This window comes from Mauremys mutica, chromosome 3, assembly GCF_020497125.1.
Source record: "Mauremys mutica isolate MM-2020 ecotype Southern chromosome 3, ASM2049712v1, whole genome shotgun sequence".
NCBI lineage: Eukaryota > Metazoa > Chordata > Testudines > Geoemydidae > Mauremys > Mauremys mutica.
In genome coordinates, this window is record NC_059074.1 from 145,413,481 (window position 1) to 145,436,300 (window position 22,820).

General features: G+C 46.6%; 1 protein-coding gene across 2 annotated transcripts in view; it reads right to left on the reverse strand.

Annotated features, from left to right (window-relative positions):
* RMDN2 (regulator of microtubule dynamics 2) overlaps positions 1–11,649 on the reverse strand; it is a 65,338-nt gene extending 53,689 nt beyond the window's left edge. The window contains exons 1-2 of one of the 2 annotated variants that reach the window (XM_045011603.1): positions 11,525–11,649; positions 9,571–10,035 (exon numbers count right to left, since the gene is read on the reverse strand). In XM_045011603.1, the coding sequence (XP_044867538.1) occupies positions 9,571–10,025 (455 nt within the window). In that variant the 5' untranslated portion in view covers positions 10,026–10,035; positions 11,525–11,649. Of the gene's footprint in view, positions 1–9,570; positions 10,036–10,849; positions 11,489–11,524 lie in introns of those variants that run through there. The other variant, XM_045011601.1, reaches the window with a different exon arrangement.
* Positions 11,650–22,820: the final 11,171 nt, after the last annotated feature.

Below are 22,820 nucleotides of genomic sequence, written 5' to 3' on the forward strand. Positions count from 1 at the left end.
GCGGTTAAACCGCTCTACCAACCCGTCGGTCTGCGGATGGTATACAGACGTATGAAGCTGTTTCACCCCCAGGAGTTTGCAGACCTGTTGGAGCAGCCGGGACGTGAAATTAGTGCCCTGATCCGTTAGGATCTCCCTAGGCAACCCTAGTCGGGCAAAAATCTTCATCAGTTCCCCCGCAATGGTCCGGGCGATGATGCTCCGCAGGGGAACGGCCTCAGGGAAGCGGGAGGCGTAGTCCACGAGGACGAGGACATACTGGAAGCCGGCCGCGCTTCGGGGAAGCGGACCTATCAGGTCCATGGCGACCCGCTCAAAGGGGGTCTCAACGACTGGCATAGGGACTAAGGGGGCCTTGGGTACCCGAGGCGGTGCGGCCTGCTGACACTCGGGACAGGAGGTACAATATTGCTTCACCTCTTGATGGATACCGGGCCAAAAAAACCGCGCCAGGGTTCGGGCGAGGGTCTTTTCTTGCCCCAGATGCCCGGCGGCGGGCACATCGTGGGCCAACTGCATCACGGCCCTGCGGTGACAACGGGGTACCAGCAATTGCGTCAAGGGTTCCCGGGTGCGTGGGTCTCGGTCGATGCGGTAGAGCCGATCTCGTCGCAGCTCGAAATGGGGCCACTGCGTGGCCCGATGAGAATCCACTACGGAGCCGTCGACGGCAGCAAGTTGTTCGTAGGCCCGGCTAAGCGTCGGGTCCGACCGCTGGTCGCGGCAAAAGTCCGTGTCGAAGTGAGGTTCTGTGGGAGTTGGCCCCGGCGGCCCCTGACCTTCTTGGTCTCCTCCCTCGCTCTCCTCACCAGCCTGCCCCGCCTCTGGCGGAGGTCCCCGGGGTTCGGCAGCCAACCCCGGCGTTGACTGGAGGACCTCTTCGAAGGTGGGCCAATCTCGTCCCAGAATCACGGGATAGGCCAGGCCGGGCGCCAGGCCGACGACTACCCGCCGGGTAATGCCCCCCACCGTTAGCCGGGCCCAGGCACTCGGGTAAGGTCGGACATCTCCATGGATGCACTGTAATTGTATCGGCGTCAGACGGGGGTCGGCCGGTGGTCCCAGAGTTTGGCGGACCAGGGTCTGGCCACACCCTGAATCGATCAGAGCCTGTGTGGTCTGGTTCTCAACCGTCACCGGGATTATCAGCTTGGGGGCCTCCGCCCTTCGGGCCCGGCCGGCCCCTACGTAAACCTGCCCGAAACTGCAATCCATTTCGGGACAGTCCCATTGTACATGTCCTGCTTTCCCACATCTAAAGCAGGGACCGAGCTCAGGGCGTCCACTCCGGGGGAGGCTTGTTCTGGTACTTCGGGGGGGACTCCGCCGGACCTTGGGCGCTCCCTGGGTTAAGGCCGGGGTAGTCAGCCGGGGAGCTGCTTCCCAGTGTGGAGTCGGGGTTCCCTGTCGGGGTTCGGGCCCATGGCCTGGGCTTCGTGGGTGGGGTATGTTCGACGTCCTCTTCTCGTCCCAGGGTCGTTCGGGCCCCGAGGTAGGTGGCCAGAAGGTGGGCCCTATCGAGGCTTCAGCAGCCAGGAAGCCCTCCATGAGCGCGACGGCGTCCACTAAGGTCGTCGGTCGGTGGCGGAGTACCCAGACCCTGCCCTTGGCCGGCAGGATGTGAACAAACTGCTCCAACACCACCTGCTCGGTGACCTCCTCCGCCGTCCTGACGTCTGGCTGCCACCACCGGCGGCAGGCCTCCTTCAGGGTCTGGGCCACCATCCGAGGACGGGCTCCCGCCGGGTAGGTATGTCGCCTGAATCGCTGCCTAAATGTCTCCAGGCTAATGTCCAAAGCGTCTAGGACTGCAGCCTTCACGTGGTCGTAGTCCCGGGCTTCTTCGGTCGCCAGCCCCCGGTAGGCTGCTTGGGCCGTCCCGGTCAAATAGGGGGCCAGCAAGGTGGCCCACTGGTCTCTTGCCCACCCCGCCACGAGGGCCACCCGCTCAAAAGTGACCAAGGCCTCTGGGTCGTCATCTGGGCCCATCTTGGTCAGACGCAGGGGGGTCGCCAGACGCGGACCCCCCCCCCGTGCCTTCCCCCGCGGGCCATTCAGCGGGGCGGGGGGCGGGCCCGAGGAGGTGCTGCAGCTGGGTCCCAAGCTGCTGCACAAGCTGCTGTTGCTGCTCTAGCTGAGCTACCTGCTGCTGCTGTTGCTGCTGCTGGAGCTGGGCCGCGTCTCGCTGCCGCTGCTGTTCCAGCTGGGCGGCATGCTGTTGCTGCTGCTGTAGGAGCTGAGCCGTCTGTTGCCGCTCATGGCTTTCCACCAGCAGCTGGAACAGCCGGTCAGTCTCCATCTTCCTGGCTAAGAGGGGCGGTCCGCCGCCCTCTCACCGGCCCCTTCTCACAGGGGCAAGGGATCAAGTCCCTTGTCAGGTGCCACTTGTAACAGGCGGGTCCGGGGCTCAACCCTCTGAGGGGAGGAGGGGAGCCACACCGGCCCGCTGGTCTCACGGGGGTTCTGTCCTGTCCCTTTAAGGCTAGGTGACAAAGACAGAGTTAGTTGGGGCTCAGGCCTTTTCTGCAAACAGTCCCAATAGTCTAGGAAAGGCCCAGGCCCTCTGGCGCAGGAGCTGGGCTGCAACTAGTTTAGAAAAGGCCCAGGCCCTCTGGTGCAGGGGCTGGGCTGCAAACAGTCTGGATAAGGCCCAGGCCCTCTGGTGCAGGGGCTGGGCTGCAAATAGGCTCGGTAAGGCCCAGGCCCTCTGGTGCAGGGGCTGGGCCACAAGCAGTACAAGGAGAGCTCAGGCCTCTTGTAGCAGGCTGAGCAGGGAACAGTACAGGAGCTCAGGCCTCTTGCAGCAGGCTGAGCAGTAAGGTGAGGGGGATAACTGCCACCCGTGAGTGGGGTGGCAGGGGGGACACAGGCCCACCCACTCCACTGTGTCCCGGCCCGGGGCCCTAGACAGCGGTCGTCACCGCTGACGGTCAGTGGGGATCCTGACCGCAACACACTGACATGGGCTCGGTCTGGTCAGCAGCCGGACTGAGGTCGGCTGCCCCCGGGCCACTTCCAATATCCCCCTCTTGTCCTACCTGGTCCACGGCGTCTGGTCCCGGGAAATCCCACTGCATGGGTTCCTCACAACCCGGGCTGGGGGGGTAGATCAGGTAGTTCCTCGGGGAAGTCTGGCCAATCCTGCTCCGGGGGTTCCTCGGGGTAACAGCACGGTAGCGGGGAAGCTGCTACTGGCTCCTCGTCGTAGGTGGCGCGGGGAAGCTCCGGCAGGTCTTCCCAGTAGCGGGGTAGGGTGCTCTCCGGCCAGTCCAGGTCGCTGCCTGGGGCTCCAGCGGTTCCTCCGTCAGGAGCTCCCTCAGACAGGTCTGCTCTCCCCGGTGGCTGGGCACTGACTGGGCTGGAAGGCCCGGCTTTTATCCTTCCGGGTCGCCATCTGACCCTCTGAGGGGCGGGCTCACCACGCTGTAGCCCCGCCCCTTCCTGTGTCTGGGGCTCAACCCTCTCCGGGGAGGAGGGGAGCCACACCGACCCGCTACAAGGATCATTACAGTATGTTGGAAATATAGAGCTAAATGATTTTTGATACTTTTATTTAAATCCTGACTTCAATAAATCACTCTAAGAAAGCCACCAGAATTAAAATGACATTGTGCATTTACAGCTTGCTTGGATAAGTTAAAGTAATAAGTATTCAGCTGCTTATTGAATAACAGAATTGCCAGATTTGGCATGGTAGTTTCTAAACTTAAATTACCCCACTGGTATAGGAAAGAAGAGGAATAAAAGCTTTTTAGCGACAAATTGAAAAGCAAAGTATGATGGACAAAAGAAGTGAAATATTCAGAACAGATTTTTATATAAGTTTAGAGCTGAATCCTCATACCACTGAAGTCCAATGGCAAAAGTCAGGATTTGAAAGTTGTTAAATATTTACTGTAGTCTGCTAAAACATATTTTAAAGTGCAGTTTGTTGTTTTTTCATTATTATTTTGCACTGGTTGTAAAGCTACTGCATATGTAAGCGGTGTATATAATGACTATATAAACCACCAAAAAAGCAGTATATTTTTAGCTGCTTCTTTAGCTGTATCAGAGAGGTAGCCGTGTTAGTCTGGTTCTGTAAAAGCAGCAAAGAATCCTGTGGCACCTTATAGACTAACAGACGTTTTGCAGCATGAGTTTTCGTGGGTGAATGCCCACTTCGTCGGATGCAAGAGTGGATATTTCCAGGGGCAGATAAATATAAGCAAGCAAGAAGCAAGCTAGAGATAACGAGGTTAGATCAATCAGGGAGGATGAGGCCCTGTTCTAGCAGTTGAGGTGTGAAAACCAAGGGAGGAGAAACTGGTTCTGTAGTTGGCAAGCCATTCACAGTCTTTGTTTAATCCTAAACTGATGGTGTCAAATTTGCAAATGAACTGAAGCTCAGCAGTTTCTCAAAGGCCATGGCTACACTTGCAAATTTGCAGCGCTGCAGCAGGGTGTGAAAACACACCCTCTCCAGCGCTGCAAATTGCGGCGCTGCAAAGCGCCAGTGTGATCAAAGCCCCAGCACTGGGAGCACGGCTCCCAGCGCTGTACGTTATTCCCCACAGGGAGGTGGAGTACGGACAGCGCTGGGAGAGCTCTCTCCCAGCGCTGGCGCTTTGACTACACTTAGCACTTCAAAGCGCTGCCGCGGTAGCGCTTTGAACTGCAAGTGTAGCCTCAGCCTTAGAAGTCTGGTCCTAAAGTTTTTTTGCTGGAGGATGCCACCTTAAGATCTGCTATTGTGTGGCCAGGGAGATTGAAGTGTTCTCCTACAGGTTTTTGTATATTGCCATTCCTAATGTCTGATTTGTGTCCATTTATCCTTTTCCTTAGAGACTGTCCAGTTTGGCCGATGTACATAGCAGAAGGGCATTGCTGGCATGTGATGGCATATATTACATTGGTGGATGTGCAGGTGAATGAACCGGTGATGGTGTGGCTGATCTGGTTAGGTCCTGTGATGGTGTTGCTGGTGTAGATATGTGGGCAGAGTTGGCATCGAGGTTTGTTGCATGGATTGGTTCCTGAGCTAGAGTTACTATGGTGCGGTGTGCAGTTACTGGTGAGAATATGCTTCAGGTTGGCAGGCTGTCTGTGGGCGAGGACTGGCCTGCCACCCAAGGCCTGTGAAAGTGTGGGATCATTGTCCAGGATGGGTTGTAGATCCCTGATGATGCGTTGGAGGGGCTTTAGCTGGGGACTGTATGTGATGGCCAGTGGAGTCCTGTTGGTTTCTTTCTTGGGTTTGTCTTGCAGTAGGAGGCTTCTGGGTACACGTCTGGCTCTGTTGATCTGTTTCCTAATTTCCTCGTGCGGGTACTGTAGTTTTGAGAATGCTTGGTGGAGATTTTCTAGGTGTTGGTCTCTGTCTGCGGGGTTAGAGCAGATGCGGTTGTACCTCAGTGCTTGGCTGTAGATAAACACCACAAGATCCATTGTCTACAGCCAAGCAACCCTCGGTAAAGAGGGTTGTTTTGTTTAACTACCAACTGAAAATGCTTGGAGTTAGATAGTGTAATGTAGCAATGATTAAATAGTAATTGTAAATGGAAGGGATAGCTCAGTGGTTTGAGCATTGGCCTGTTAAACCCAGGGTTGTGAGTTTGATCCTTGAGGGGGCCATTTTGGGTATTGGTCCTGCTTTGAGCAGGGGGTTGGACTAGATGATCTCCTGAGGTCCCTTCCAACCCTAATAATCTATGATACATGATACTGTAACTGTAAAAGTGTAGAGTTAAAAGCTTTTCTGAACCACATCAAACAATCTTTAAGGTTTAAAGTGTTTGATTTTACTCATGGGAATCAAGGTCTCAATGTTATCAGTTATCATTAATGATAATTAGCAGAAATAACATCTTCCCATTTGTTTTTTTCCCTGTAAAAACATTCTGTCCAAGGCTGAAAAACAGACTAACATGATTACTGCAAGATGTTCCCATATAAGCAAAAAATGCCAAGGTCAAGTTTGCGCTGAGAAGCACTCAAAAGAAAGCCCAGAGAACTCCAAAGGTTCTTGTGTCAACCTGACAATACCAAGCATCAGCTCCAGATGGCTAGATCATAAAATACAATTTTTCTACAACTTCACTTGGAAAATCTATAAGCATCTCACTGCTGAGCAGTATTTTGTTGTAGAAATCAAATCATACCAAGTGAATAAGCTTCATCAATAACATAAAAATATCAGGGAAGTAATAATGTTCTCTATGGCCAGATCATATCCCCATCAATCCACATAATGTGCCTTTCCTTACCTCCCAGACCAATGGGAAGAACTCCTGTTCCAGCCCACAACCTGTGCTGGGGAAGGAGGAGGAGACAGGGTGAGTTGGAATAGGAATGGGCAGGGGGTTGCACATCATCCCCCACTGATCCCATGGAAGTGCATTTAAAAAAAAACACAACCTCTCCTACTCTGTATTAATATTCATATATAGCACTGCCTCACCCCCATGCTTGTGAATCCTCACAGAAATATGTGGAGGAGACAATCCGTTTCCTTGATAAAGATAAATGATATTGTTGAATTGTTCATTTTGATACTTAAAAAAAAGAAAACAGTATCTCTTAAATAATCTCTGACAAAGGAAAAATGCTAGGTATATTAATAAATGAAACATGCTGAAACAATGTTACATTATTAAGGCAAAACCACTGGTTTCTGGGAGCTGTAGTGTATTATACAACAACTCCATTCTTGCTGAAAAGCATCACAAGACACTCAATTAGTCCACCAGAGAACTGGCCACCCAAAAAAAAAACCTAGCAGTGATGGATGCTGATAGCCCAGATGTAGTACAGCAATTTTTTAAATCTTCTCCTAGCTTGACCTTTTCAGTTTTTCAGATAGCAAGTTAAAAACTACTTGTCCCTACAGCAACTGGTCCAAAGACAGTACAATCTATGGCTCTGATCCTGCAAATAGTTACACATGTATAATTTCACATGTTAGTAGCCCTATTTTCACAGAGCAATGAAGATACTCAAGAACAGAATTTAAGCATCTGCTTAACTGTTTGCAGGTTCAGAGAACAAATACATTGAGTCTCATCTACCTATGAATTTACTCACTGACTATTCTCTCCTGAGGGATAGCTCAGTGGTTTGAGCAGTGGTCTTGAGGGGGCCACTTAGGGATCTGGGGCAAAAATTGGTCCTGCTAGTGAAGGCAGGGGCTGGACTCAGTGACCTTTCAAGGTCCCTTCCAGTTCTGGGAGATAGGTATATCCCCAATTATTATTATTTTATACACCTTTATAAGATATTTTAAACATTTTCAGTATGAAAGCATTACATACTAAGAAGAGAACACAGATTTAAAGACAACTAATCAACAAAGGTATCTTCTCATTAAAGCAAGGATTATATGCAGTTTATCAGTTTGAATCAGAGGCTGTTTTACTTCAAAGTAGAGAATTCTTCCAATTGCTAAATGACAAAGTAAGAAAATATTAAAAATTACTGATGTGAAAAATGCTAAAAGGAGCATGACTGGTTTCACCAGAACAAGCTAGTGGCCTTTTATATCACCCGGGTTCTAAAAGTTTGAGTAAAGATTGGAAAGCACCCAGCACATTTTAATCAGTCCTAATTTTAATCACATCAGTACTTCCACTGAAGTCAATGGGATTACTTATGTGCTTAAATTTAGGCATGTGCTTAAGTATTAAGTATAGCCCTAAAGAACTTGCAATCTAAGGCCAACCTTGCAGACACTCACCCATGTGTGTAATCTAACTGAAGTCAATAGGACTTCTCATGTACATAAAGTTAGGCTCATACATTAGGTTCTCATCCTGCAAACACTTAACTTAGAAATGATCCAGTGAGTGAGAGTAACAAAAGGTGAAGAGCACTATTATGAGCAAGTTTAGATTTCAAAGCAATATGTTTCAGACTCAGGATAGAAATGTGCACAGCTTCATAGTTCAGGTAAAAGGTACTGTTCCATTTTTTATTATATATTTTATTATAACTGTGATTCTTATAGGTAACAGAGAAAGTGAATCTTAAGGAACTATTTCAATGACAAGAGGGTCAGCTTTGCACTTGGGTGTTTTGTTATATTGTGTATATGCTTTTCAATGTAAGTAAAGTTATTAAGCATTTGCAAAGGAAAGACTGTTGCAAAGAACCATGATGGTAAGCTGTAGAGTATCCACTCAGGCTCAAAAGAAAAAAATATTTCAGTAGAAAAGTGTTCTACATTTTCACCTTTACAGGTTAACTTAGTAAAAAATTTGCTATTGATTATTTCAGCCTCAGGTAAGTCTGTATGTCATTAAAACATTTTCCTATGACAGTCAAACTAATAATCCAAGAATATCATAGTTTATTATTACATTAATCTGTTTTAATTTAAAAGACAGCCTACATATAACTTCAAATACTGCAGTCATTCCATGAGCACATTTGCATGGACATTAAGAGAGCTCTCTTCAGAGCACACAGTCTCTAAGCGGTATAGCAGATTTGTCAGTATATGCACTGAAGAGTTGAGAACACGCGTTTGGGGCAAACTCATCATATTTCTTTACTTTTCTTAAAAGGGAAAAATATTTATAAAGGACTTCAGTAACCTGTTAATAAAATTCCACATAATCCTCTATGACAACTGGCATTTATTTGCAATCCTAGCAAAAAGGCCAAGGACTTGAATGGTCTGGAGACCTCTTGACCCTAGAACTGGGCCCTTCAGGTCAGGATTTAGATGCATTGTCAAGGCAATATTGTGAAACCTGTACTGTCACTGCCCATGCTGTACCTGTTTAAATTTATAGAAAGTGAGACCAGAAACTGAGCTTAGATTCTGTTTCCAGGCCAGCAAATGATGACCTCACTAAGAAAACAGTATATACTCTCAGTGAGTATACTGAGAAGCATTGAACACAATTAGTGAGGAGTATAACGCACTTTGAAGAGAAAACACTAAACTCTTGGACACAACCAGGACCCTTAAAAAATGATCCAAGAGTAACATTTTTGACACATTTCAGAAGGAGCTTCTTTTTAAACATCCCATCTGAAGTTGTGCCGATATGGGAGCTTCCCTGAGAAGGTTAGGAGCAGAGCTGTGCAGGAGCCAGAAGTTGTTATGCAGGAAATTTCATGATTTCAAAATCTGTTTTCATTCTGAATAGGAACACACCCAAAAACCTTAAAATTTCAGGCAAAATAAATATTTTGGAAAAAAATTGTTTCAAGTCAAACTGTTTTATTTTGATAAAATTGAAACATTTTGTTCTGATGTTGACCTCTAAAATTTTATATTATAATAGAAAATATAAATTTCAATATTAAAAGTCATGTTGAAACAAAATATTGAACCATTCCATTCCATGTGTTCCAAAATGCTTCATTTTGATTTGGTTTTTTTTCTGTACAAAATTGAGACATTCCTAGAAGACCTGTGCAAATCAGCCACAGCAGGGTGTAGGATGGCCCTACTGATTTGGAAAGCTTTTTCAGATGCTGAGATATAGACTGCTGTTTACAGAACATAATTCCACATATATGGTACTAAAGTGTTTGCATGCCAATTTTAAAGTGTATTATGCATGAAATATTTTAAAGACTCACCCTCCTTCACTATCTGCCTCCTCAGAGCTGGTAGTTTCTGTTGCACCATAAGCTGTCTCAACTCTTCTTTTTCTGGTGGCTCTGTGTAAAGGGCTAATCCGACGAACACCAGCCTTCCCTTGCAGTTCATCTCGAACAAGCTCTTCCAGCTTTGGAACAGCTTTTTTAAGAAACTTCACCTCTCTCTTCAGTTCTTCCACATTCAGTAGTAAGTCATTCAATTTTTCCAGTATCTGAAGCTGTCTTCCTTGTAAAGCCATTACTGTTCCTTGCTCATTATGTAGATTTGCAAAATGAAACTCATACTGAAATCTGTTGCGTAAATCTAGAAATGCAGGAAAATTTACAGTTGCCCCAGATTTTCGGATCTTGTGATACCAAACCAGTACCAAGCTGATTCCAGCAGCACCTGCCATTATGCCCAATATCAGCCCTTTGTTTTCAGAGTGAGACATTTCTGTTTATCTGAAAATGAAGGGGGAGGGAGAATGAAATCTGCTTTTTCACTCTGTCGGAAATATTATCTTACCTTTAAACCATACATCTAAATCTATACCAGGCAGCAGGTATAGTATATATTTAGGTATCATATACGTTTATTAGCCTCAGTAGTAATAAAATACTACATACGTGCAATGAGGGCAACAATGTTGCAATAAAGACCTTAACTTATGTACTTCCCATTTTTTTTTGTGTTCAAGGCCCCCATTCTGCAAACACACTTACGTGTGTGCAGGACTGGGGCCTTCGTTTGTAACCTTAATATTGCAGTTAATGTCCTTGGGCATTTCTGTTTTAAGAGAAGAAACCTATGTCGTTTGGTTTTTATAAAATTCTATGGTTTTTAAACTGCAACATTTTCTAATAATACTTAACATTTACCTAAGGATTTATATTTTCACAGCACTTTACAAATGTAAGCCCTGATTTTACAAAGACTTTTTTGTGTAACTTCAGATATGGTCCTGCCTTCATGCGCTTAAAAGTTATGTACATGCATAAGGGTTTGCAAGATCAGGGTCTCAGGGTCAGATTCTGCATGTGGCTCTGCCCCCCCTGCAGTGCCCCGAAAGAAACTGTGACAGTCAAAGGTGGCTGCCTTAGTTGACAAGTACACAAAATCCCTAGCTATGGCACTATGGAGTGTCACAGCCTGTTTTACAGCAGGCACTGACATAGTTTAATAAAATGTCTATTGTGCATACATGGAGCCTTTAACAAATGGCTTGTATCTTCAGCATTTTTAAATTCTTTTCAAAGACAAGCAAGGAATGATTACCTTCTGTTAAGGGCAATTTGGTGTTTTGAAGGTTGGCTTAGAGATTTCCCTGCACAAAAGTAGTCATACATATTTTTTTTAAGAGTTAGAAGCTCTGTCTTCCCCTGATCCCCTGGATCAAAAAACAGCCAAAAGGGATGGATGGTCTTCAGACTTTGGCAAAGTCTTCACCTGCCACCTGACCCCAAGCAGGGCCCGTTCAGCCCAAAGGGGGGGTATTTTTAAAAAGCACAAATGAGTGAAAAGCGGGACGGGTTAGGGGAGCATAGGAAGCTGCTCCGGCACCAGAGCGTTCACCGCGCCTCCCTCTCGCACGCCAGCCGGCCGGGACATGGGAACTAGGGAGCAGCGCGAACTCAGCGGCGAGCAGGGGGCACAGTCCAGGGCCGTCCCGGCGGCGTCAGCGACCCGCGGCGCGTGACTGACCCCTCAGGCCCCTTCTCCCCGGCGGGGGCAGGTGCATTTGCCGAGCTGGCGCCTTCCCGCCGGGTTTCTGAGCAAGGGGCGCGGCGGGGAGGGCAGCTCCGCAGCCCATTCCCCGGGCGGGCTGCAGCCCCCACGCTGCGAGCGGGGCCAGAGGCGCCGCCTCCTGGCCGGGCAGAGGCGGGGGCAGGCGGGCCGCAGCCGGAGGGCGGCAGTGGGACCCCGGGGGTCGGTTCAGCCCCGGTTACGTACCGGGCAGCGCGGGGGTGCGGGGCTCCGGCTCGGAGAGGAGACGCGGCTCCGCCTGGGAGGACGGAGGGGGCGGGCGCGGCGCAGGGGGCCGCCCAGGAGTTGCTGAGACCCGGATACAGATGGGCCGGGCGAGCGGGGCCGCTCCGCGGCTGGAGAGCCCGAGGACTGCGGCCAGCTCGGAGCCCGTCCGCCCGGGGCGGCTCCTGCTTGGCGGCGGCGGCTGCTGCAGGCCGGCAGTGCGGAGCCAGCTTCCCCTGCGGCGGGGCCAGGGACCCGGGGGGAAATCCCGGCCCCGCTGAAGCCTTCTGCAAACCGCCCGGTGACTTCAGTGGGCTTCCCCCGGGTGCGCCCGTCCCAGCTGCGCCCTGCGCGGGGCTCCCGGGGCAGCTGCTCTCTGGGGCTGAGTCAGTGACCCGGGACTAGGGGGACCAGATGTCCCAATTTTATTGGGACAGTCCCGATTTTGAGATCTTTTTCTTATATAGGTGCCTATAACCTCCCCAACCCCGTCCGGATTTTTCACATTTGCTCTCTCGTCACCCAGCCTAGCCAGGGTGGGGATACTAACATTACAGTGACAGCAGTACCCGCCCGAGCAGCGCTGCTTTACAGGTGGCTTCAGAGAAAGGAAGTGAAAGCAGTGCAGGGATCTCTGCAGCGAGGCCCTCCCATCACCTGGGATATATTTTCGATTATTCCTGTTCCCCTAGTGCCTAGGGGAGCCTCAGATGTGGTCTAGGATCACATTGTGCTAGGCACTGTATGAACAGAACATAAAGCTGGTCCCTGCCCCAAAGAGCTTACAATCTGAGTGTAAGACAAGAGACACATAGCTGGGGAGGACAAGGAAAGAGTGAGATAGTATTGGTCAGAATGACAGGCCATGGTCTCTTTATGCCAGCAGCTTAGTCGCTGTAAAGTTTGTATAGGCATCACAGTAAAGGAGGGTTTTGAAGAAGGATAATGAAATAGTTTTGCAGATCTTTACAGGCCACAGCTCCCAAGCATGAGAAGTGGCATGAGAGAAAGCACAAGGTGCTTGAAAGTTTAACATGTGGGCAACGAAAGTAGTGATAGCAAATGAGAGATGATAGGTGGGATGGGGGTAGGTCCCAAAGGGCCTTGAAAGTGAAGATAAGTCACTTATGTTTGGTGTGATAGAGAAAGGGGTGCCATTTCTCACACAGGCTTTTACGTTGCACCCTCGTATAAGTGCTTTATAAGGCCCAAATCATGTAAAACACACACACACACACTTTGGTTTCAGCATGACTATTCACAGAGGTAAAGTTAAACATGTGAGAAAGTGTTTGCAGGATCAGGGTCTTAGACTCCAATCCTGCAAGGTACTTAACATGCCTTGATTTCTGTGCCCACACAGAGGCCCACTGAGGTTCCACGTGGGTGCAGACCCAAATGGAGCACGTTGTAAGACTGAGGCCTAGTCCTTTGCAGTTTGGTCTGTGATTGATAGATTTGAAACACTTATTACAAGGAATGGCTTTATCAGGGTACTTTTATGGCTCCCATCACACTCTTATCTGAGCACTTCTAATACATTTATCAATTTATCCTCACTACACCTCTGATACAAAGAATTATTATTATTTCCATTTTATAAGTGGGAACTGAGATAATCTCAACAGAGATTAAAGTGTCCGATTTTCAAAATTTCTGAACACTGACAATTCCAGTTGATGGGAGCTGTCCGTACTCAGTCAAGTCTTAATGTAGTCTCAGAGGCCTGAGCACCTGCAACGTGCACCGACAGTAGTAGGAGTTCTGGGTGCTCAGCAGTTTAGACAATCAGTTTTGAAAATCTTACGTGACTTGGAAACTTCATGAAAATATTAGGTACAGTGAAACCCCGCTATAACATGACGATTGGGGTCCAAAAACTTCCATTACACAAAATGCGGGGTTGCAGTATAGCGGGGTTTCAAACCAGTCAATTTGTCAGTGGTCCCCAAAGCGGTGCATTGATGTGCGCCACCTAGTGCCCCTAGTGCCTAGTGCCCAGCAGGGGAGAGGAGCCGCGACCCCCCCGCCTGCCGGGGACAGAGAACTCCGGGGCCGTGGCTTCTCTCCGGCTTCAAGAGGCGCCGCAGCTCTCCGCAGCCCCAGAGTTCTCTGTCCCCAGCAGGCAGGGAGCCGCGGCCCCTCTTGAAGCCGGAGAGAAGCTGCGGCCAGCGCCTGCTGGGGACAGAGAGCACTAGCGCCCACAGCCTCGGAGTTCTCTGTCCCCGGCAGGCGCAGGGCTGCAGCTTCTCTCCCCTGCAATGGTGTTGGGGACCACTGGTACTGTACAGTACTGTGAAAACATTATCTAAGTTGTATCTGCCTTAAAGGGGAGCCAACCTATGATCGCGTTATATGCGATTTTGTGTTATAGCGGGGCACGTTATTGCAAGGTTTGACTGTATATTATTTCCAAAGGATTGGATTTTAGTATAGTGAAAGTTATAATTTTAAGTTAGATAATACAGCTGCTATTTTTAGACAGAATAGGATGGTGCCAGTCTTCTAGCTAATTGTCTTTTTCATGTGTTGATGTTCAGGAACAAGTGTAGCAAAAACCTTGTTTGCAAACCTTTATTTATATTTTCATTTTTAAGTACTGTGCCAAATATATTCATGCAAGCCAAATAAAACTAGAGAGGATTACCAAAGGTGAATTTACTAGCACATGACAGATGCAACACGAAGTTGAAATAAAAGATTACAGATGCAGCAACCAGTTAATTTTTTGTTTCAATGGGCTGAGATTTTCAAAAGTAGGTGCCTAAAATGAGGCATCTAGATAAGTGGCCTGATTTTCAAAAGTACTTCCAAGAATTCTAATGGGAGTGAGTGTCCGGTGCTTCTGTTAACTTCAGTGGGAGCTGTTCTTCCTGTTGAAGAAGAAAAGGTATTTTATGATTTTGCTCATAAAGAATTGAACTGTGAGGCTGCGTGGTGCCCTAGCCCAACCCTCTACCCATTCTGTCATGATGAGCTACATACTGCGAGGCAGTCAGACATTAGAAATGGCTGCCATAGAATATGTATTTATTTTTCTCCATGACCCACAAAGTGCATATGGGGCAGTACCTGGAGCTGACTGGAAAACAACAATTCTGTTTTGCAAAAAATTTGCAAGGTTTTGAAGTTTTGTTTTCATTCCAACGCAGAAGGAAAATGAGTCCTCTTGAAATCTTTAGTCAAAAAAAAAACCAACAAAAAAACAAAACAAAAAACAAGGGAGACAGAGACCCCAGAATAACCAGTAGTTGGGACAGTTTTCTCGGTTGTGGGAGCCCCCAGCTCAAGTCCCTGAACTGAATCAGGCAGCGCAGGGACTTGGTCCTCAGGCTCCTACTCACCAGGTTATAGAGTCAGTCTTTGTTTCTGGCTCAATGAATATTTATACCAAGTGGAACAGCTCCAACAGGAGAGATTGGGCAGTGTCTGAATCCAGCATTCTAGCCTTTTAGTTGGATTGTATTAAGCAAGTGGCCAGAGGTCATCCTGGAGCCAGGGGCGGCTCTAGACATTTCACCGCCCCAAGCAGGGCGGCATGCCGCGGGAGGCGCTCTGCCAGTCGCCGGTCCCGCGGCTCTGGTGGACCTCCCGCAGGCGTGCCTGCGGATACTCCACCAAAGCCGCGGGACCAGCGGACCCTCCGCAGGCGTGCTGGGGTCTGGAGCCGCCCCTGCTTGGAGCTCATAGTTTAGCTCATAGTTTTTGTGTTGTGGCTACTTGGAGCTTCACAGCAGCAATGGGGCTAACCTTCGGATCTAGAGCAGGGTTGGGATTTCTTGATGAAAGGTGCTTTCATTGGAAAATGCTGATTTGTTGAAACCAAAACTGTTTGTGGCAGGGTGGATTTGATTTAAATCATTAGTCTGGAAGACTCGTGCATTCTTGTTGGTTGTTCTAACCTTAATACTATTCTTAACAACTCAGAGATAGATGTAGGTTTCATTTTTAGAAGGTACACACTATACATTTTTAAAGAGTGATTTATTTTGAAAACTTTTCAGATTAGTGTTACAGCTATATCAAAAAATAAATGATTGTTTGTTTGGTTATTTCATTTACCAAAGGTAATTGAAGCAGATATTTATGAAGTCATTGGGAGGTCAGCTAGCTCCAATTCAACAGGTTAATCATCAATATTTGGAGGTTTTTCTTGCCATGGTGTATTAGGAGGGGGAACATCACCAGACAGACATTTAAATTGTTTTATTTAACTAAAACAACATTAAGTATTGCTGGATTTTTTTCTTCGACAGCAAACGTATAATATTTTAAGAAAACAAGCATATGTCCCTCGCTTCTCACATTTATCTCCAGATTTCTTCTCCTTGTCCAGATCTATTCCGCCCCCAACAATCTTCTATTCATTGAACTTTTAGAATCTTTGCACTTTTACAGAGGGGTAAGGGATTGACTCTGTGTACACAAATTTGCAGAAGGACAATAGAGTTGAGGTCTGTTATTTCTCACCTCTGTATATTTATTTATTTATTTTAAAACATTTTTGCTGTTACAAGCATGTTACCTCTGGAGATACATATCCAGTTTGAGAACTGCAAAACTAAGCCTCTGTGATGGTATCTTCTAGACTGAGCACTGAGTCCCATTGGGTAGATAGAAAGATTAACCTAAATAATCTATACAGAAGCCCCTGGAGCCCCATAAGATTGGATCCCTAATCCATGAACTATTGGAACGCATTTACAAAACTTTTCTTAAACATTAAATGGATATATTGTCTGATACTATAGAAGTAGAATTTATAATCCCTATTCCATGATGAGATATCTTTGAGCTATAATGTGTCTTAATTAAAACTACCTTTAGATAGGTTTTTTCCTCAAAAAGCATTTTATAAAAAAAATCCGATTTAAATTTAAAAAAAATCTTTTTTTTTTAATCATTGATTTTTATCCACCCTGGTTCATGGAAAAAAATGGTTGCAACAAATTTCCCGCTTAAACAAAACATTGAAAAAATATTTTCAAAATTATCGAAAGACCTCCCCACCACTTTCATCATTTTCTAAACAAAGAAGTTCTAATTTTTTGGAGGTGATACAACTTCATTTTGAAAATTAAGTTAATTTATAGTAAAAACCAATAAATTCTTTACATTCATTTTCCTGTTTTATAATGAAGCCCATCATAGATGTGTCTAAACTCCAGAATTCTTCACTTCTCTGGCTGCCCTGAAATCCATTCCAGACATAATCAAGGGATCTTCAGAAGGCTGATGAATTCCTTACCATAGGATTAACCTTTATAGTAGGTTCTTCTTATACAAAGTAACTCTTGGAAAGGTCTGATCAGGATATGATCTAATAAGGCTATCTTTAATGCCAGTAGGATCTGCACCAACACTCATTACGAGTCTTTCTGTCAACTTCATTGACTTCACTGGGTTTTGAATCAGATTTATGAAAGAAGAACTATTTTATCTTGTATTGAAATGCAGCTACCTGTGGGGTGGAAGGTGATATAGTTGTGCAAGCTGTGGGAAAACCGTTGAGGACAGGTATTTAAGAAAGTGTACTATATTCAAAGAGGGTTTGGGTAGGCAGATTGTAGCTTCTTACATTGGCGTGTGGCCAGAAGACTGAGACTAGGATTTCTGAGCACGAGAGTCGTGGTCAGTAGCATCATTTTCCATCTCTTCCAAAAAGCTGCATGTCCAGCAGCACCTTGCTGGGACATTGATTCCAAACTGCCTCAAACAGACATGCCTCCTACTAAAACATCCACAGTACGCCCAACAGCACATTGTTTTCTTTAGAGGTCTGTAGCAGGGTGGAACCTGCTCCTGCTGGGAAGAGGTTTAAAAAGTGGCCTGGCAGGGCTTGAGAGCAGTGGCTCTCAAGGCTGAGCTAATCAGGGAAGTGGCTGCAGCTGGGGGCCACACCCCAAACTGAGGAACAGGGCCTTATAAGAAGGCAGGGAAGCCAGGAGCCAAACAGTCTCTCTCTGCCTTCAGAGAGGGATGGGCCTGGCTGCTTAGCTTGAGGCTGAATACCTGAGTGTAGCAGGGCTGGGGAAGGCTGAGGAGCTGGGGAGCTCCAGCCTAGAAAGCCCCAGGCTGAGGCTTAGCAGTGGGCCAAAGGTACTGGGGGTTGCAGAGGGCAGCCCAGGGGTAGGACAAAGCAGCAGGTCCAAACCCTCCTTGCCTGTGATGAGTTGGCTGAGACTGCAGTCTGCCCAGAGTGTGGGGCTAGACAATGACTGGCAGTAGCCATACACTGAGGCAAGGTAGGGATAGAGGGTGGGGGTTCCCTGAGAGAGAAAGGGAGACCCAGAGAGAAAGGGGTTGCTGCTAGGGGGCAGCACCCCATGTAGAAGGGCACCGGGTCCAGGGAGGGACACGGGGGCCTACGAACAGGTGGATCACCAGCCTGCAGAGGGTGCTCCAGGGCTAGACTGAGCTGAATTCCCAGAGCAACCAGTAGGAGGCGCCGCAGGGGTGAGTCCGACCCGTTACAAGGTCATTTATCCAAGCACCAACCAACCCTGCTTCTCTTGTGAAATCTTACAACCGCACACTACTGTATGGATCCAGATGACACGTAATTGCTTTTCCAGTGCTAAATATATGCACACCTCTCTGAGATTGTTCATTAATAAAAATAAACAGATGATGCTATAATCAGTGTGTATCTGCTGCTAGCTCACCCTGTCTCTCCCATGCTCTCTTCATATAATTCTGCCTGCTTCTACTCTGTATTACTGCAAACTGCTGGTAGTTCATTAGAAGAGAGAGTGGGGTGGAAGTGGGAAAAGAGGCAAGATAAAGCACATGCTCAGAGAAGGAAGAAAGCTAATATGGTGTTATGGATTAAGAGCCAATACTGGATAAATAAATTTCCCTGAGTAGAGTGTGTTTATAAGTGTTGCTTTATTATTCCAACTGAAAGTAAATGATAAAAAATATGACGAGTTATCTTACTAGCAGCAGGAAAATGTATAGATTTTAAGGTCAGAAATGACCATTCTGTCCATCTAGTCTGACCTCCTGTATAACAGGCTGTACAATGTCACCAAGTGGATCTTCCATCAAACCCATCCATGTGATTGAGCCAATGCACATCTTTTGGAAAGGCATCCCCGTGCAGTAGACCAGATGCTAACAAAAAATCTTTTTTCTGTAGTGATGTGGTGTTGAGGGACACGGAGAAGAAGAAGAAAACCTCCAGTTGGGCTGAGACTAAAGTTAGAGCAGAGAGGCCAGGATTGGCAAGCAGCAGACCTGCCGTTTTCTATTGCTGGCTTTGTGACCATGAGCAAGTCTCTTCACCTCTGTGTACATCCATTTCCACAACTATAAAATAGAGATAATCAAGGTTTCATTTATTACCCCCATTTTACAAGGTTGGAGACTGAGACACAGCTGGGGCCTGTCTACACTATAGGACTGTAGTGCATCTGTAAGCTGCTGACCCCCACAGGTTGCTCAGTGCCTATGGATAACACAGCTCCTAAGCATGTGTTTGTTCTGTGCTTAGCCCCTATGTAACACCGGGGCTGGATGGCCTTTTCCTGCTGTGCTGTAGGGAGCAGGCACTTGGTACTAGGGATCTGAAGAGGCTCTCAAGAACTTATTTTTTTAAATAATTTTTATCAATGAACTGGAAGAAAATATAAAGTCACTGCTGATAAAATGTGTGGGTGACAAAATACTGGCAGAGTTGTAAATAATGTTGAGGACAGGGCAGTCACACAGAGCGATCTGGAGCACTTGGTAAGCTGGACCCATTAAAACAAAACAAGTTTGAACAGAGCCAAATGCAAGTTAATATACCTAGCAACAAAGCATGCAGGCCACACCTACGGAATAGTGGTATCCAGGAAAGTAGTGACTCTGACAAGGTTTTAGGAGTCATACTGGGCAAGCCGCTCAACATGAGCTCCCAGTGCGATGCAGTGGTGAACAGGGCTAAAGCCATCCTTAGACATATGAGCAGAGTAGTGAGTAGGGTAGGGAGGGGACACAGCTTTAGTGAGACAGATTGGAATATTGCAGCCAGTTTTGGTGTCCATATTTTTAAAAGCTTTTGAAAAATTGAAGAGATCATGCAGCAAACAGAAAATGATTTGAGAGCTGGAGAAAAATGCTTTCTTGTGAGCTATTGAAAGAGCTCGATCTGTTTAGCTTATAAAAAAAGAAGGTCAAGAGGTAACTTCAGTGTCTAAGTGCCTTCATGGAGACCAAATATCAAGTATTAAAGGGCTTTTTAATCTCACAGAAAAAGGAATAACAAGTTCGAGTGGCTGAAAACAGACAAATTCATATTAGAAATAAGGCACAAATATTTAACAGTGAGCATGATTCACCATTGGAACAACAAACTACCAAAGGAAATGGTGAATTCTCCATCTCTTGATGTCTTCTAATGAAGACTAGATGCCTTTCTGGTACGTGCTTTGATCAAAACCTAGCTATTGTGTTATACAGGAGGGCTGGGATATGCAAAGGGTCAGATTAGATGCTCTAATGGTCCCTTCTGGCCTTAAAATCACTAATTTATGAAAAACTGAGTGTGGCATAGGGAGCAGCTTCTGAAGCTTTACTGTGTAGCCGGCTTGATCCCCAGACTCAACTGTCGTTGAGTGGGGTGATCCACAGGGAGCACCTCAAACATCCAGAGAGGCTGGCCAGGGGCAGACATCATCCTTGCAGGGAAGGGGTGGGTGTGGCAGTGACATCACAAAGGCCTATTGCAGGATCTCAGCCTATTGGGCAAAGGTGGTGGGGAGGCAGTGACCTCACAGAGAGACCCTGACATCAGCCAGGCAGGACAGAGGTACAGGGCAGGGCAACCTCAGAGACCCCCGTGGTCTTGCCGCAGCAAGTCTCCTCAGGGTTTCTTGTTGAGGACTGAGAGAGAATTCGGATTCATGTACACCTCTACCCCAATATAACACGACCCGATATAACACGAATTCGAATATAACGCAGTAAAGCAGTGCTCCGGGGGATCAAAGCAAGTTCGATATAACGTGGTTTCACCTATAACGCGGTAAGATTCTTTGGCTCCCGAGAACAGCGTTATATCGGGGTAGAGGTGTACTTGAGTGGGAGGAGGAACCTTTTTAGAGCTTTCTTCTTTCCTACAACTCATTTTGCTAGAAAACTAACGTCCCTTTCTAGAAGGTAAGAGCCTCCAAGAGGTTTGGAATCTGTTCAGTCTGATCCACCTGGTGCCAGCTGAATTCTAGGCACAGAAAACACTAGGTTAAAGTGGTAGAATTTGATTTTCTATCTAGGACTTTGTCCCCTAGAATCACTGGGGATGTTGGTGTTTGTCCTTTTCCTCTTTCCCTCCCTCCTTTCTCTTCTTCTCTTGCTGCTTTTTTCCCTTTTCCCTTCTTCCCACCCTCTCCCAAGGATGTTTGTGTTTTGTGGGGTGATGAGGTTACCCTCACAAAGAGGTAGGGCTGGAATAGTGCTCTAAGAGTGACGTGGGCCATCCTTTGGGACTCTGCCTCCCAGCTCCCAGAGTCTGAATGCTGATTGGCCGGGTGGAGGCTGGTAATGGGGAGGAGACTAAGGTCCTTTTGTTCTCTTTTAACTTAAGACCAAGCAAATAAGTCATAACCAATCATGTGTCCGATTAATCTTGCTGATTCTCTCCAATAATTGTCCCTGAGCAGTTCATGACCTAAGACAAGTCACTTCACCTTTCTCAGCCTTAGTTTCTCCTTCGGTCAAGTAAGGATAACAAGCCTCTCCTTTCTACCTCACTGTGGTAGGAGCTGTTAGGATCCATTTGAGAGTGTCACTAGTAGCAATGCATAATATGAGGTGTCCCATCATGTTGAGTCATATCAGATTGTGACATAATATATCTGAAATATTCTATTTTATTTGTATTTTATTATTTGTAAATGTTAAGAGCAGAAACTACTTAGCACAGACTGAAGCATCTTATCTAATTTTCTTGACCAAAGCGTCTCCTCTTTGTGTGCGACAAGACAATTTAACACTTTGTGACAAACAGGAGATGGTTTACTAGGATGACCATATTTCCCAAAGGGAAAACAGGATACCACATGGGGCTAGCCCAAGCCCTGCCCCCGCTGATTGCTTGAGCCCTGCCTGCCCCTCGCGTGAGGCTGGGGCTGGCATCACTGCTCGCTCAAGCCCTGCCTCCCCCACAGCACAGGGATGGCATCACCGCTCTCCCCTACCCTCCCGCATGTTCCTCTGGACCCCACTTTTTGACAAAAGTGGGCATTTGTCCTGCTTTCTCTTGCCAACTGATCAACTATTGCTGTTTTGGCAACTGTCTTTTAAGCGTACAGGTAAGCCTCTTTAACAAATTACCAAATATTTATTTTATATCTTGAAGGCAAGTGAGGAACATTCCCCACTAGACTCATCACCCATCTAAGCTACAAATGTCCCTAAATATGTACCAAGCACACTTCTTAATTAAAAAAACCCTCTAAATTACAAGGGGTTGAGTGATTGCTCATTGACCTTCAGATTAACACATTTATTTTTTTGCACTGACAGTTCAAATTGCAGTATTGGAAACTATCTGTAAAGGGTTATTGATGCCCTGGCAGTATTTATTTTGAAATAATATGTTCTTCTGTCTGCATACATTTCTTCATCTTGTCAGGATACTCAAGGACATCTTTGTCAAAATGTATTATCTCAGTGCATGGTTCACTTTCATTGACCTAGGAGATAAGAGCTGTCTGTTCAGAAGATAGAAGATTTTCTACAGTGTATTCAAAATGAGAAGAAAAAGTTAACAGGCTGGCCAGAGCACAGAAAATGTAAGGGGTAAGTCTATACTGCTGGCCTAATTTCCTCCTGCACAGAGAAATAACCCTTACTCAGAAACCATGCTGCAAATACTTGGATGCATTCCAAATGACTGAATTAGCAGATTTATTCAGAACACAAAGAATATGGCATACAAATATAAGAATTATATAGCCTTTCAGAAGTCCAAGAAAGCTCTTTATGCTATATATGAACATATCTGTTACAGGAAATCTTCCAAGGCTTCAAACTTTGAAATAACATTAAGGTTTCACATTATCTAAGCCTTTTTCCCTTAGGCCTGGTCTACACTAAAAGTTAGGTCAACCCAGCTATATTGCTCCTAGGTGTAAAAAATTCACACCCCCTGAGCAATGTAGTTGTCGACCTAACTCCTGGTGTTGATGGCGCTAGGTTGACAAAAGAATTCCTCCATCAACCCAGTTACCACCTCTCAGGGAGGTGGATTAACAGGAGAACTCCTCCTGTAGTGTTTACATTGAAGCGCTAT